Source organism: Falco punctatus (assembly GCF_963210335.1).
Source record: "Falco punctatus genome assembly, chromosome: 4".
NCBI lineage: Eukaryota > Metazoa > Chordata > Aves > Falconiformes > Falconidae > Falco > Falco punctatus.
In genome coordinates this window covers 95,352,903-95,365,070 of record NC_137583.1, presented here as the reverse complement: position 1 = coordinate 95,365,070, position 12,168 = coordinate 95,352,903, and the positions used below count along the sequence as shown (strand labels likewise).

Sequence of the window (12,168 nt, the reverse complement as noted above, 5' to 3'; positions counted from 1 at the left end):
ACCCACGTGCTGAGGCACGATAGCTCATGGCACATGCAACACTGACCTAGCCAAACTACCAAGGAAAACCTGCGAGCTCCACTGACACTTCCTCTCACACTGTATATTCTATTGCCAAAAAAATCCCAGGCTGAATCCAGTATACTACTTCCAACCGTTATTCCTCAAGATAGACTCACCGCTTTAACTAAAATGTATTTTCACTTTGAATCGTTATTTATACTTGACATTGTCTTAATGCTTTGTCAGCCCTAGATGGAGCTCTAAGACATTCATTACGCCAAGATGCTCAGCAACCACAGAGACAGCCATTAAACTGAAAAATATCAGCAACATGTGTAACTCTATAATGCACGACAGGCAAACACAGTTGTAGCAACTAGCAGATATTAATATTTGAAATATATTGCATAACACAGCATAGCTTTACATAAGAGATTTACATTTTAGTGTAAAAAGCCTGACATAGGGTTTGGGGGTTCACACCGAGTCCTCAAGTAACTTAAATTTACTCAACCCATGAAGAAATTACTCATTTCCTTGAAATGCCTGCAAACACATTTGGAAGTCCTGCAGTATTTACTACTTTTTTTTTTTTTTTTTTTTTTGATTACTTGGCTCATACCTCAAGTCGAACAAAGAACATGATATGCGCAGGTAAAGTGTAATTAACACTTACCCTCAAGCTAATACACCTACACCGTTAGCCTTTTTAGACAGAGAGGGCTTTTTCTTTTAGTTATGCGAAAAGAGCCTCTGACTGACATTGCAGTTTGCTTTAGAGCAGCTTCAGGTCCCCTATCCCAAGATACTATAAAGCTCCAAATTTAGGCTGGATTAAATAGTGCATTCCTGCATAAACACTACTGCTAGCAAATAAAAGATCACAGAATATCTCAAGTTGGAAGGGACCCACAAAAATCATCAATGGCAGAAACAAACAATAACCGCCTCCTTTCAGCAGCGGTACCATTTTCTTTAAGATTTACCTTGTTTTTAACAACTTTAGGTCATGTCAGAAGTTCCATTAACTACATGTATTGTAATTCAGCAGATAGGTAGTAACTAAACTGAACGACTAAATAAAAAAGAATCCGTCATTTTAGGACTGCAAAGTACGCTTTTCATTTAAAAAGGAAATTAATTTTTTTCCCTTCACCCTTGCCCTGCCTTACCCACTGAAGGGGTGAAATATGCAGGACTTTAATGTCAATACCAAAAAGACATTCGCTATGCAAACGTAATTACCTGCCACAGATTCAGGAGGAGAATAGAACTGCCCGTCAGAGAGGACTCCTGGGTGAAGAAGAGCTGCTCGTTCAGAAGCATCCTGTGCTATCAAAAATCCTAAAAGGGAAACACAAAACAAATCAAAAAACAATCCTCAGTGCTATCACACAGCATTTTAAAGACCAAGTACCAATGAAGAATCTTGTATAACTTCAGGCAGATAAGGAGACACACTAGCAAAAACCAGAGATACTGTACACATGAATTAAGGAATCCTTCCTTCTGCTATGTGCAACTGTATGATTAGCATGCCATATGTAAATTCATCAATATTCACTGGGTAACTAAAACTCTAAAATACATTTTTAATGATCAGTGAGCTGCCATGCAAAACCAAATAAACTATTTTCTCACTTTGCCACTGTAAGACTCCTCATTAATGACCTGCTTTCACCTGCCTGTCTCAACATACCTAGTTACTTCAACCTCCAACTCATTTTGGCTCAATTTCATCTAACATCAGGAAAATTATCTGTAAAATGACACAGGGCTATTCTAGTGTTTAATGACAAAGACAAAAACCAAAAGAGGTTGGAAGAGAACTAATTAATCTCATCCTTACTGCCATCAACAAATCTTCTAATAATAACAGGCCAAGATGGCGTTTCAGGTCAACCTAAGGCTACTGAGCATCCTTTGCTCTTTGCCACATGAAGACGGATGGGGGAAAAAAAAGCCCCAAACCTTGATGTTTACCTGAATCAGGACAGCTATCTGAGGTAGCAGCAGTTATTTAAAAATAAAAAAACAAACCTCTTTTCAACTCAAGCTACTATTTTTACATACCAATTTATCTTATTGACCTGTTCAAAGTCTCCAAAGGAGACATCTCTTTTACTTATATATCCACCCTGTCCAAAAGATGAAGGTTAGTCTCCATACTTAATAATGAATCACAGGATACTAGAAGACACATACTGGTTGGATTTTAGCTTTAAATCCTGATCACAGAAGGAAACTTTTAGAGCTTGAAGTCTCCTCCAGTGGAAAGACAGTTTTGCCCTTTTTTCTTTGTCTTTCTTTTTTATTATGATTTTTATAGTTACAGGCAAAACCTCTCCAAATTACGAGCACTGTTGCATTGGGCAAAAAACCTGCTGTGGTGGGTTTTCTTTGTTTGGTCGGGTTTTTTTTAATAAAACAGAACAGTAAGATGGAAAAAAGTCAGCTTTCACTCCCATCAGACACAGGAGAGAAAACCCACCTGTTCAAAAAGCAAAACCTATTAAAATCTGTTTTCATTGTCTCATTTAAAAGCAAATATTGCACTATAAAAATATCACCATGCAACCCAATTCAAACATACCTATCATTTGTCTGACTTAATTGCTTAAAATCAGCATTTTCCAGTATAACCGCACCTTTTTTGGGAAATATGCAGAGTTTAACTAAAAAGCACGTCTTTCTAAATACACACCATCTATTTCAAGCTCAGTAGAAATGAAGAAAGCGTCACTAAATCACACCCACAAGGATTTAGCAATAATATCTCGATTTCACGAATATAATCATCAGGTATTTACACGTGTATGTATCAAAATATGAATATGTATTGTAAAAAATGCACAAGTCTCTGAACTGGCCAGATTTCTTATCTATTGAGACAGAAGTGTGATGCAGCTGTATTTCTACACACCCCTCAAAAGAGAGGGGAGGATAAAAAGTTACCCTAGGTTTCCATTTGTCTAGGAAAAAGACCCACTTACTTAACCAACTTCTTCTTTCTTGGAGTGGTGGAAAAGAGGGAAGGGATCAAAGTGGAAAGATTGCATTTCAGAGCACTAAAAAAAAAATGGAGGCATCTATGCCCATGTACAGTTTTCCTTTTTAGCTAATAACAGGCAAACATGCCCTTCCAACAGTGTTTCGTCCTGTTTTTCAGGTAATGATGCACAAACAGGTTCACTGTACAGTTACTCTCCTACTCACAACAGGTTAACTGTGCAATTACTGTCCTGCTGTTGAAACTCACAAAACATCTGTAGCAGAAATCTATGCTTTCTTTTCCTCACCACTCAAGCAATACTCTCTTTCAACTAAATCAATGGGATTCCTGCATGTAGTTGAACACAGCGAGTGTCAGATGACCCGCTGCCTCATCTCAAAGAGGCTGAAATTCACATTTGCTCTGGTCTCATTCTGTCTGTGCATGAAGCAGACACTCCACAATACTTCTCTGCTTCCCCTTTTCCACCTCAAAAGAAGTTAGTGACATTGAGTTAGTTATTGTGTCTACTCTTCCTAAAAGATACTTACTCAATGCATTACCCAGAAAAAAAATTTTTACAAGCTCCAGCCAGTTAAATCTTCTTAAATATCTTAAGCATACAAAATATGTACGTTCCCAAGTGCCTGACAATTTGCTGATCTGGCCCTTGCAACTTTCAGCTTTGCCTCCCTCAATTAATTAAACCTCCACTTCTCTGAAGGCATATGTTCCTTTCCAGAAAAGGAATTACTATTCAATTTTTCCCACAGCCCTTCAAATTTTGAGAAGCTGAAAGCAGCATTCTTCAGCCAGATAACATAGGATTGAATGTTGCCAACTGCTGCAGCGGCTGAGGGGAAATATCAAAAGCTTACTGTTTTCTTCTTCAGCTTCTTGCGGTAACACTTTAAAGTCCAAGAACCAAGTTTCAATCCAGGCAAGTATGAAGGATATGATGGGCAGCACATAGCCAAATGCACCCTGTGAGAACAGCTTGAAGGAAACAAAACCACACAACATTACAGAAATTAGCCTGAAGAATCTTGGTTTCAAGAAAACAACAAAGTAAAACAAACATTTGATTAGAATATATACCTGTGAAATAATTACTTTTGCTAATAAAAAGGCACTGGTCACTGCTGTTGTAAACTGAAAGAGATAGGGTAAGAATAGTTAAGACTAATAAATTGATTTACTTTCTTATTTCTGCCATTATCTATCAGTTGCAACTTTAAATATTTACCAAATTTACCAACAACAGCAAGATCATAGATTAATAAAAAAAAAAATTTAACAAGTATGGTACACTTAAAAGTGTTATTAAAATAACCCCCATATAAAAGTAACTTTTAATACAGACATCTCCAAATCCTGATTTCCATACAGCAAATAGGCAGTTTAGATGCTACACATATGCTCAGTTATATAAACTGTGATCTTGCTGTATAATGAAGATCCAGTATTGTATTCTCCAAGTCCCTTAAAAAAAAAAATAAATCTATCTATGTGTTTGGGAAAAAGCAAACAAATTGCTCTAAATGCCTTTCACTGCCATACAAATAAAAGATTCATTTCAAATGCCAAATCATCTTTGTAGAAGTAAATTTGAATTAATATTTTAATTCACATACTGATATTGTGAAAAATTAATCACTTTGAAGACCTGATACTCCCTGACATATTTTAAAAAAATGGAAGGCTGCATAAAATGTCTGAAAAAAAACCCAGAAAAAGAGCAGGGGACGAGTACTGTTCACTTAAGGAAGGCTCCCACATCTAGTAGCGCATTTAAGTCCAGCAATTCTTTAAATAATAGCAGAACCTAACTAGCTTCTGGTAAGCACAGGTGGGATTTTAAGATTAACGGCTTCTGCAAAACCTTCAGTGAAGCTTTATATATCTAATTGCTTACTACCATGATGGCTTCACTCTCACCACCTCACAAACAACTGCATCAAGTTGGAGGATGTCATTGGAAGAAAGACTCTAAAGCTACACAGCTAAGAGTAAGGGATTTCGCAAGGCACGCACTTAAAAACCCCACTATCAGAACAGCAGTTACTATTATGTATGTGTTTGTGCCATGCTAATACCACCATTTAAAAAGCAATGATGGTGTGTGATTGCACATGAACACGTTCCACATGCACCTACCACAGTCTAAGGGAAAAAGTCTAAGATTTATAGCACAGTAAGCCAGCAATACGCTCACTGTATTCTAATCTATAGTACTGACTGGTGGAAGTACGAACATCATCAGGTTTGGCATTCTTTCTCATCCACACAGTACAGCTGCATTACAGGTATTTTCTCAAAGCCACTGTGATTCCCTACAGTTCTCAAGAATTTTAGGAAGCAATACAGGTGCCAGTGCTCAACGGCTGGCACCTAAGCATGTGGGAGTTAACGGACAGCTGGTTCTCTGGTACAGTAACGCTAATTCTTTTTGAATACTGTTCACTATCTCAAATGCAAATATATTTCAAATATTAATTAACAAGTCAGAGGTAACAAGCAGATAAGACTAGCCATCCATACTGGATTCAAAATAAGTCTTCAATTTGTATTAACATGATACCTAATAAGGACCACACCCACTGTGCTATTAAATTCTTGTCTTTAGGCTGAAAATCTTCCAGAAGTTTTTCATCTGTTACTGTACAGTGAATTTTTATATATAGCATCAAGATGATTCTTAACATACAAGCGTTAAGAGGCATCTAAAATTTTGTGTTTGATCCATTCTAGTTAAAACTCCGTTATGCTTGGCTACTACTCACAGCTATTGCCCACCAATGGCGCAGTCTGCACATTGCATATGCAAGTATTAACACCTTAAATCGAAAGACTGCCAGTAGCTATAGAGAAAGGAAAAAAATATTTGTTGGTTAATTCAGAACATAGAAGAACCACAAGATTCTCAGCTCACTGAACATACTAACTGCTTACAAAACAACTTAAACAGGACAAAGTTCTGTTATCGAGAAACAAATTTGAGTGTGTGCTTATAAAACACACATAGAATGTAATTTCCCACTCGTAAAGCAAACAGCACCACTCACATGCCTACATAGGCTCAAATATGCAAGTATGTGCAATTCCAAAAATAAGTTAAAAACGTAAGAAAGCTAAACAAAGTATGTGCATGATCATTTTAACTAACTGGAATCTATGCATCTATAAATCCAGATGTAGTTAATCCAGCAAATTCCTTGAGCATCACTGTGAATCTCACTGATCTTACTAGCGTGCTAACGTGCAAGAATATCATTAAAACCTATAAAGATTTCACAAACGTCTTTTTTTGACACAAAATGGGAATAATTTTGAAAACCAATTTTCTACGTACTACATTTTTTTTATTTATTGAAATATTAACTTTGCAGCAATCAATTATTCTTTATGGAGATGTCTGCAATAGCAGGCCGGTCCAAATATTTTGCAGTAAAGTTACACAATTTCTAGGCCAGAAAATTAAATCAATAGCAGACAGATGAGATTTCTGAATCAGGGACCCTAACCCTCAATTCCCCTGTTTATTTTTTGATATAGATTGCCTCCAACTTGTTTTAAAAGGTGTGTTCAGAATCTAAGAAATGTGAAACAAATGCATAAAAATTAAGAGAAGTCAAGGACGGACATGGCCAGAGGTACAATTAACTCATTTAATCTTACACAAATATAGATGTTTCAGAAACAGAAGAAAACCTGTATAAGCCCACAAATTATTTTGCAGAATTCAATGACCTAGTCCCTTCCCAGGAAATAAAAGTCTATTATTATACATTACACGTTTTTAACCTTTGGTTCAACTACAGGGCAAAATGATTTGCAAAGCATCAACATTTACAGGTAACACTTTTTTGCTTTCTGCAGTAAGGTATATCATGGAGAACCTGCCAGCAAAATAATGAGAGAGAAAGGGAGAAGTAGCTTAGTTTGCTAGCTTAAGAAATTTTTGTATCTGGTACCTCATTCTATTTGATATATGGTCCAAATGTATGTAAATGCAAATGGTCCAGTCCAATGCAGAAGCAAGGATGGGGTTTTTTTATCATTTCTGAATATAGTCATCACTATAAAATGACTGATACCAAACCAACTCATCTCTGCCAGGCAAGACATGGTAAAATTAATGATCTTGCAAAAACATGGAGCCCTTTAGAAGAACCGTAAAGAAACAGCTTTTACTTTGAGATCAGTAACTTGGCCCATGCAGTGCAAAATGCATTGCAACTACAGAGCTACAGCGCTGCTGAAAGACACTCTCCTCACTGCAACCGACATTTCTCTCCATGGACAAAAACATCGATTTAAACAAAATGATGTTACAGCTGGAGGACTACTGGTCTTGTTCCCTTAACAAACGATCTTTATGCCACATCAATCTCCCATTCTGGACTGAGTTTTTCATCTCCTCTTCCGTGACCCCAAAGCAGAAGATGCAATTTAAGTGTCCCTAAGCATCTCTATCCACAGGCTCCACGAGCCTGCTGCCAAAACAGGACTGGGCAATCCCTAGGTGGGTGAAATTTGGCACAAGTCCTTCTGGTTTAAATTATCAAGAAAAAAATTAAGCCTTTCACAAGACTCAAACTAGGGAATATCTGTGGAAGGAAGAACATGGGAAAACTACACTTTCGCTGCTTTTTTTCTTTTTTTAAAGAACACTTACAAATATATCAAAATATGAAGAAGAGTAGTCATACTGTAGGACTTCTTTCTCTAAGGTAGTCTCAATGCCTCCTTTCACCTACAAAGAAACAACAACACACACACAGCTTTAGAACAGAAGTTACTGAAGGCAAAATACACACAAATCTGATAGGCGAAATTAACAGCTCCTCACTGATGTACAAGAAGATCACTAAACTAAGTACAGAGGTCATATATGCTAAAATTGTCAATTTCAAGATTAGTCCTTATTTGGTTTTCATGATTATATACAATTTGCAAAGTGAAAACACTTAGGACTATGACCTGGCCTATGCAAGCTACGTTTCAGACTGTCCCAAAATAAAAGCAAACAAGTTGTTGAGGGAAGAAGAAATTACTAACTGTAAGGTATTAAACAAAATTCACAGAGCATTTTATGCCTCATAAGGAGGATCAAAACAGCTGATCAAAAAGCCACCCAGAAACTACCTCCAAGTTAGTCACATTAGCAAACAGAAAATAAAAGTAAGTGAATTCATACTGCAGATCATCTCCTCTCAGCATACATCTATTTGTTTAAAGAGAGCTGAGAAAAAAATCCCGCTGTAAAAAACACAGAAGCTACAACTGTTAGACCATTCTGCCACAAATAACTAACACCCAAGTTTAATTCTTTCATTGCCTGAGAAGATACAAAACTACATCTTTAGCCAGTGTTTCCTTCCAGTGGAAAGATTTATCACTTTTCTGTTCAAACTGGGTCAGTAAGAAAATAATTACGGATGTACTGGGTCAGAGGGTGAGAGGAGTATGTATCTTAGTTGGGAGTGAAAAACCTTAAGTGTTCACATCCCATTGTTTTCAATATTAAATTCAGTAATTAAGCACTGCATGAAATAGTTCTGTAAAGCACTGGGAAACTATGAGCAGAAGGCTTTAGTATTGAATTTGACTACTGTCATGCTTTTAAAGAAAGGAGCTACCAAAGCATGCCAACAACATACGCTCACCATCTCAAAGCACTACAGTCTAGACACTTGCACACTTTTTCCAACTATACTGCTGGACAGTGTTTTTCTGAGACTAATTCCAACTCGAAATTTCCTCTATTTCTTCTCCTCTCCCTCCTCTCTATGGCTACCTGACAAATAACTTTCTAAATATAGCTTCCCCTTGGTTGCTTTACTGCATCAGATGTGATCATCTGTTTCCAGCATAAATAAGGAAAACCAACACACCCCCCTCCAAGCTGTTCACTGTGTGGCTGCATGCGCACCATGTTAACATAAAGATGAACAGAAATCCATCACAGCCTTGATTTAGGGTTTGCTCAAACTACCATGGAGCTAATCCCTGAAGAGTTTAAAAAATAAGTTACACCTAAGCACACTGGATAAGAGTGACAAAGGGAAAACAATACAGGAACTCTGGCAGCAGTTCTGGTCCCATTACTTATGCAGCAGTGATGAACAGCCCTAATGCAATGCTATTTGACTTCCCAATGAACAAAACAATTTAAAAAACAGAGCAAAACACCCCTAACCTGTGTCAGATCCCAGATATCAAAAGATAGCTTCTAATATGACTTCTGAAGACAAAAAAACCACCTGTTTTTCATCCCTGCTGACATTTGGCAGTACAGGACTCCAGTTCTTATTATGTTCTCCTTAAAACAAAGCTTTTCACAAAGAAAACTGCTAGGATCTTGAAGTCCCTTAATGCTGTGGCATTCAAAACGGAACATCATGAGCTGGTAGCATTTTCTATACATATATATTCATATATATTCTATAAATATACTGAGAGCACTAATATGAAAATTTGTACTCTGAATCCTCGACAAGAGATACAAACCCAGACTCTGCTCCTCTTAGTCGAACAAGCTGTTGAGAAACTGGCCAAAAAAAAAAAAAAAAAAGAAATGCATCAGAACACTATGCTGCTTTTCTGAGACAGGCTAACTTTATGCACTGGATACAACAGTCTTTCCACCTAGAGGGGCAACAGTCACAAAATTACAGCGTTCAGGCAAACACAGTGTGCTTTCTCAAATTAAACTGGAAAGTGTATTTTTCACTACAGCAGTGAACTACTTGAACAGTCAGCTCCCAAAACTTTGCAATGTCAGATCAATAACCAAGGTTATTTATCTTGTAAAGGAATGCTGACAAAAAATGTTTACTCAAGATCTTTCTTGTCTAGGAATCTTCATTCCTCCAATTTTTCCTGTATGCCCTTTCTTAAATGAATACCTGAGATTATAGCTTAAAACCCAGCTCAAGAACTGGGATGCTACTTATGAAATAATGACAAATCAGCTATCCTACTGCTTTCTGGAAATTTCAGGAAAACTGCCTTGTTTTGAAAATTACAAATGCTGGAGTTTAAAGGTGGCAACTGTGGGAGTTTATGTTGTTTAAATGCACACAGCCATACATGACACAATGTATAGTATACCAATTTTACCTCAAAGAAAATACATCACAGCAAAAGAAAGGGTCTGGCTATTAGAAGTCTTTCCAGGGACTAACACCTCAGTAAAATATCGCTGAGTTTGAGTTACTCAGAAAGCAAACTCTTGAATACTGTTAACATTCACACATATTGCCAAATTCAGACACACAGTACTTGCTGCTTGAAAAGTTCACTGGATTTCTAATGATTTCTTCAGCACAGGTCATAGACTACAGGAACATCAAAATGTTTAATGTTAAGAAGATAATAAATCATGTATCCTAATGACTAAAAGTAGATGCAGTTGAGTCAATCATATGTTATTGAAAGCTTAACAGTAAGAAGCTGCTTTAATTTAAATAGATTCATGGCATATAATTTGGGATAGAAAAGAGCAACTTAATAACCACTCCTGAAGTGAACAAATAAATTGAAATCTAAGGGTACTGAAAAGACAACTCACATTTAATTCTATTATCCACAGCAAGGTTATGAATAAGAGATCAAATGTAACAAACAAACAGAAAGTCCTTCTGACATCCGATATGCCTTTCTTCTCTCTGCCTTCATATGACTCAATCCTTGCCATCAGCTGCGCTGGGTTGATGGAGTGGACATCCCGCAAGGAAGGACAGGATTCCACATGGCTACTGTGAGCATTTTCTGCATCACCTGGCACCCGATTCATCCTGGGTTTGCTTAGAGTGGTGGTCTTCCAGTTTCACCATCACTAGAAGGCTGATCCATACAGGAAGAATTTCTAAATAAAGAAAGAAAAGCAAAACACATTAGTTACCAAACCCCCCAGAATTCCAGCAGGTATTTTCATCTTACTATGTCAGTTCTCTTTTTGCTAAACTGATGACAAGTAGGTTTTAAAAATTGTTTCTAAAATAAGATCTATCTAGGCTCTCTTCATGTCTCAGAGGATTTATGAAACAAGAGGATTAATGTTCAATTAGACTGGTGGGAATAAGGGAGCGCTGTCCAGATTTAGAAGGCTCCATTCTCCACATTGTTAGAGTGAGACCATTAAACATGAATGGATACAGAGCATGATGCTGTGCATCTTCAAGGTTTCCAATTCTGATTTAAATGCTCTCAACAGGAAGCTAACTTAGAGGAAGTTCCACACACCATTCCTGAAAAATGGCAGTGTTAGCTCCCAGCACAACCAACGCTGACACAACCGAAAGATTAAAAGTACATTAAACCCCCTGTATACTATATTAATCATTCTATAAAGCAAATACACTGCTATTTGCTCTATAGATAAATTCAGCTGCTATGACAAGTTACATTGTCAGATGGGGTGTCACTGAAAAATCTGTATGCAACCCAGTGGTTAAAGGTAATGCAATTATCATAAGACTGTTCTGACTACAAGGCTTTTAAAAAAACCCAAAAAACAACACAGGTTAAATTTCTTATAAAACTGGAGCAGTTTGATGTGTGATTCACTCCATTACTCCATGAGAACCTTTTTTCCAATTAAAGCTTCTAGAAAGAGTTGACTAAGAAGGTCACAAAAGCTTCAAGGAAACATAAAGAAAAAAATAATATTATGTAAAATACTCAGAAGATTAAGCTATACATCCCGCAACACAAATCACATCAGACAACCTCCAGTAACACTGAGGGAATAGCTTTTTGAAATTCAAGACCAAAAGTTTGTCTCTTGCTGCGTGGGCTGTCTTTCAGTAAACTGCAGAACAAAAAGAGGAACCTTTGCCTCTTCTATTCCAACAGTGTTTCAGATCCACGTCTGCAAGAACAGTCAGTCGAAGCACAACAGGAAAAGCAGACAGGGCATCTGTAACACACCACTAAGCAAACACAAGGACACAGGGGGAAAAGAAAGGTGGAGCAGGGAGCTGCCAGTGCACACTCATCACAGCCAAGGAAGAGGCGGGCCAGCCAGGGACACCCAATGTCCTGGTCAAGTCACACATAACAGCCTTTAGGTAGTTCAAAGTCTGCTTTTCGTAGGCTGTGTCATGAGAATGGTAACAAACCCGCACCGAAACTGAAACGACCTTGCCTGCATAAACAAGCAGTCG

At 37.4% G+C, this 12,168-nt stretch overlaps 1 protein-coding gene and 1 long non-coding RNA gene across 6 annotated transcripts in view; one reads left to right on the top strand and one right to left on the bottom strand.

The window, feature by feature from the left end:
• LOC308062230 overlaps positions 1 to 12,168 on the top strand; it is a 337,663-nt gene that overhangs the window by 213,770 nt on the left and 111,725 nt on the right. The gene's annotated exons all lie outside the window — the stretch shown is intronic.
• The window catches only part of STARD3NL (STARD3 N-terminal like), a 30,267-nt gene that overhangs the window by 1,783 nt on the left and 16,316 nt on the right, over positions 1 to 12,168 (bottom strand). For 2 of the 5 annotated variants that reach the window (XM_080383381.1, XM_080383380.1), the window contains exons 2-7: positions 10,572 to 10,868; positions 7,674 to 7,751; positions 5,779 to 5,856; positions 4,094 to 4,147; positions 3,874 to 3,991; positions 1,249 to 1,347 (exon numbers count right to left, since the gene is read on the bottom strand). In XM_080383381.1, coding sequence (XP_080239507.1) covers positions 1,249 to 1,347; positions 3,874 to 3,991; positions 4,094 to 4,147; positions 5,779 to 5,856; positions 7,674 to 7,751; positions 10,572 to 10,796 — 652 coding nt within the window. In that variant the 5' untranslated portion in view covers positions 10,797 to 10,868. The remainder of the gene's footprint in view (positions 1 to 1,248; positions 1,348 to 3,873; positions 3,992 to 4,093; positions 4,148 to 5,778; positions 5,857 to 7,673; positions 7,752 to 10,571; positions 10,869 to 12,168) is intronic. The other 3 variants (XM_080383382.1, XM_080383383.1, XM_080383384.1) reach the window with 3 other exon arrangements.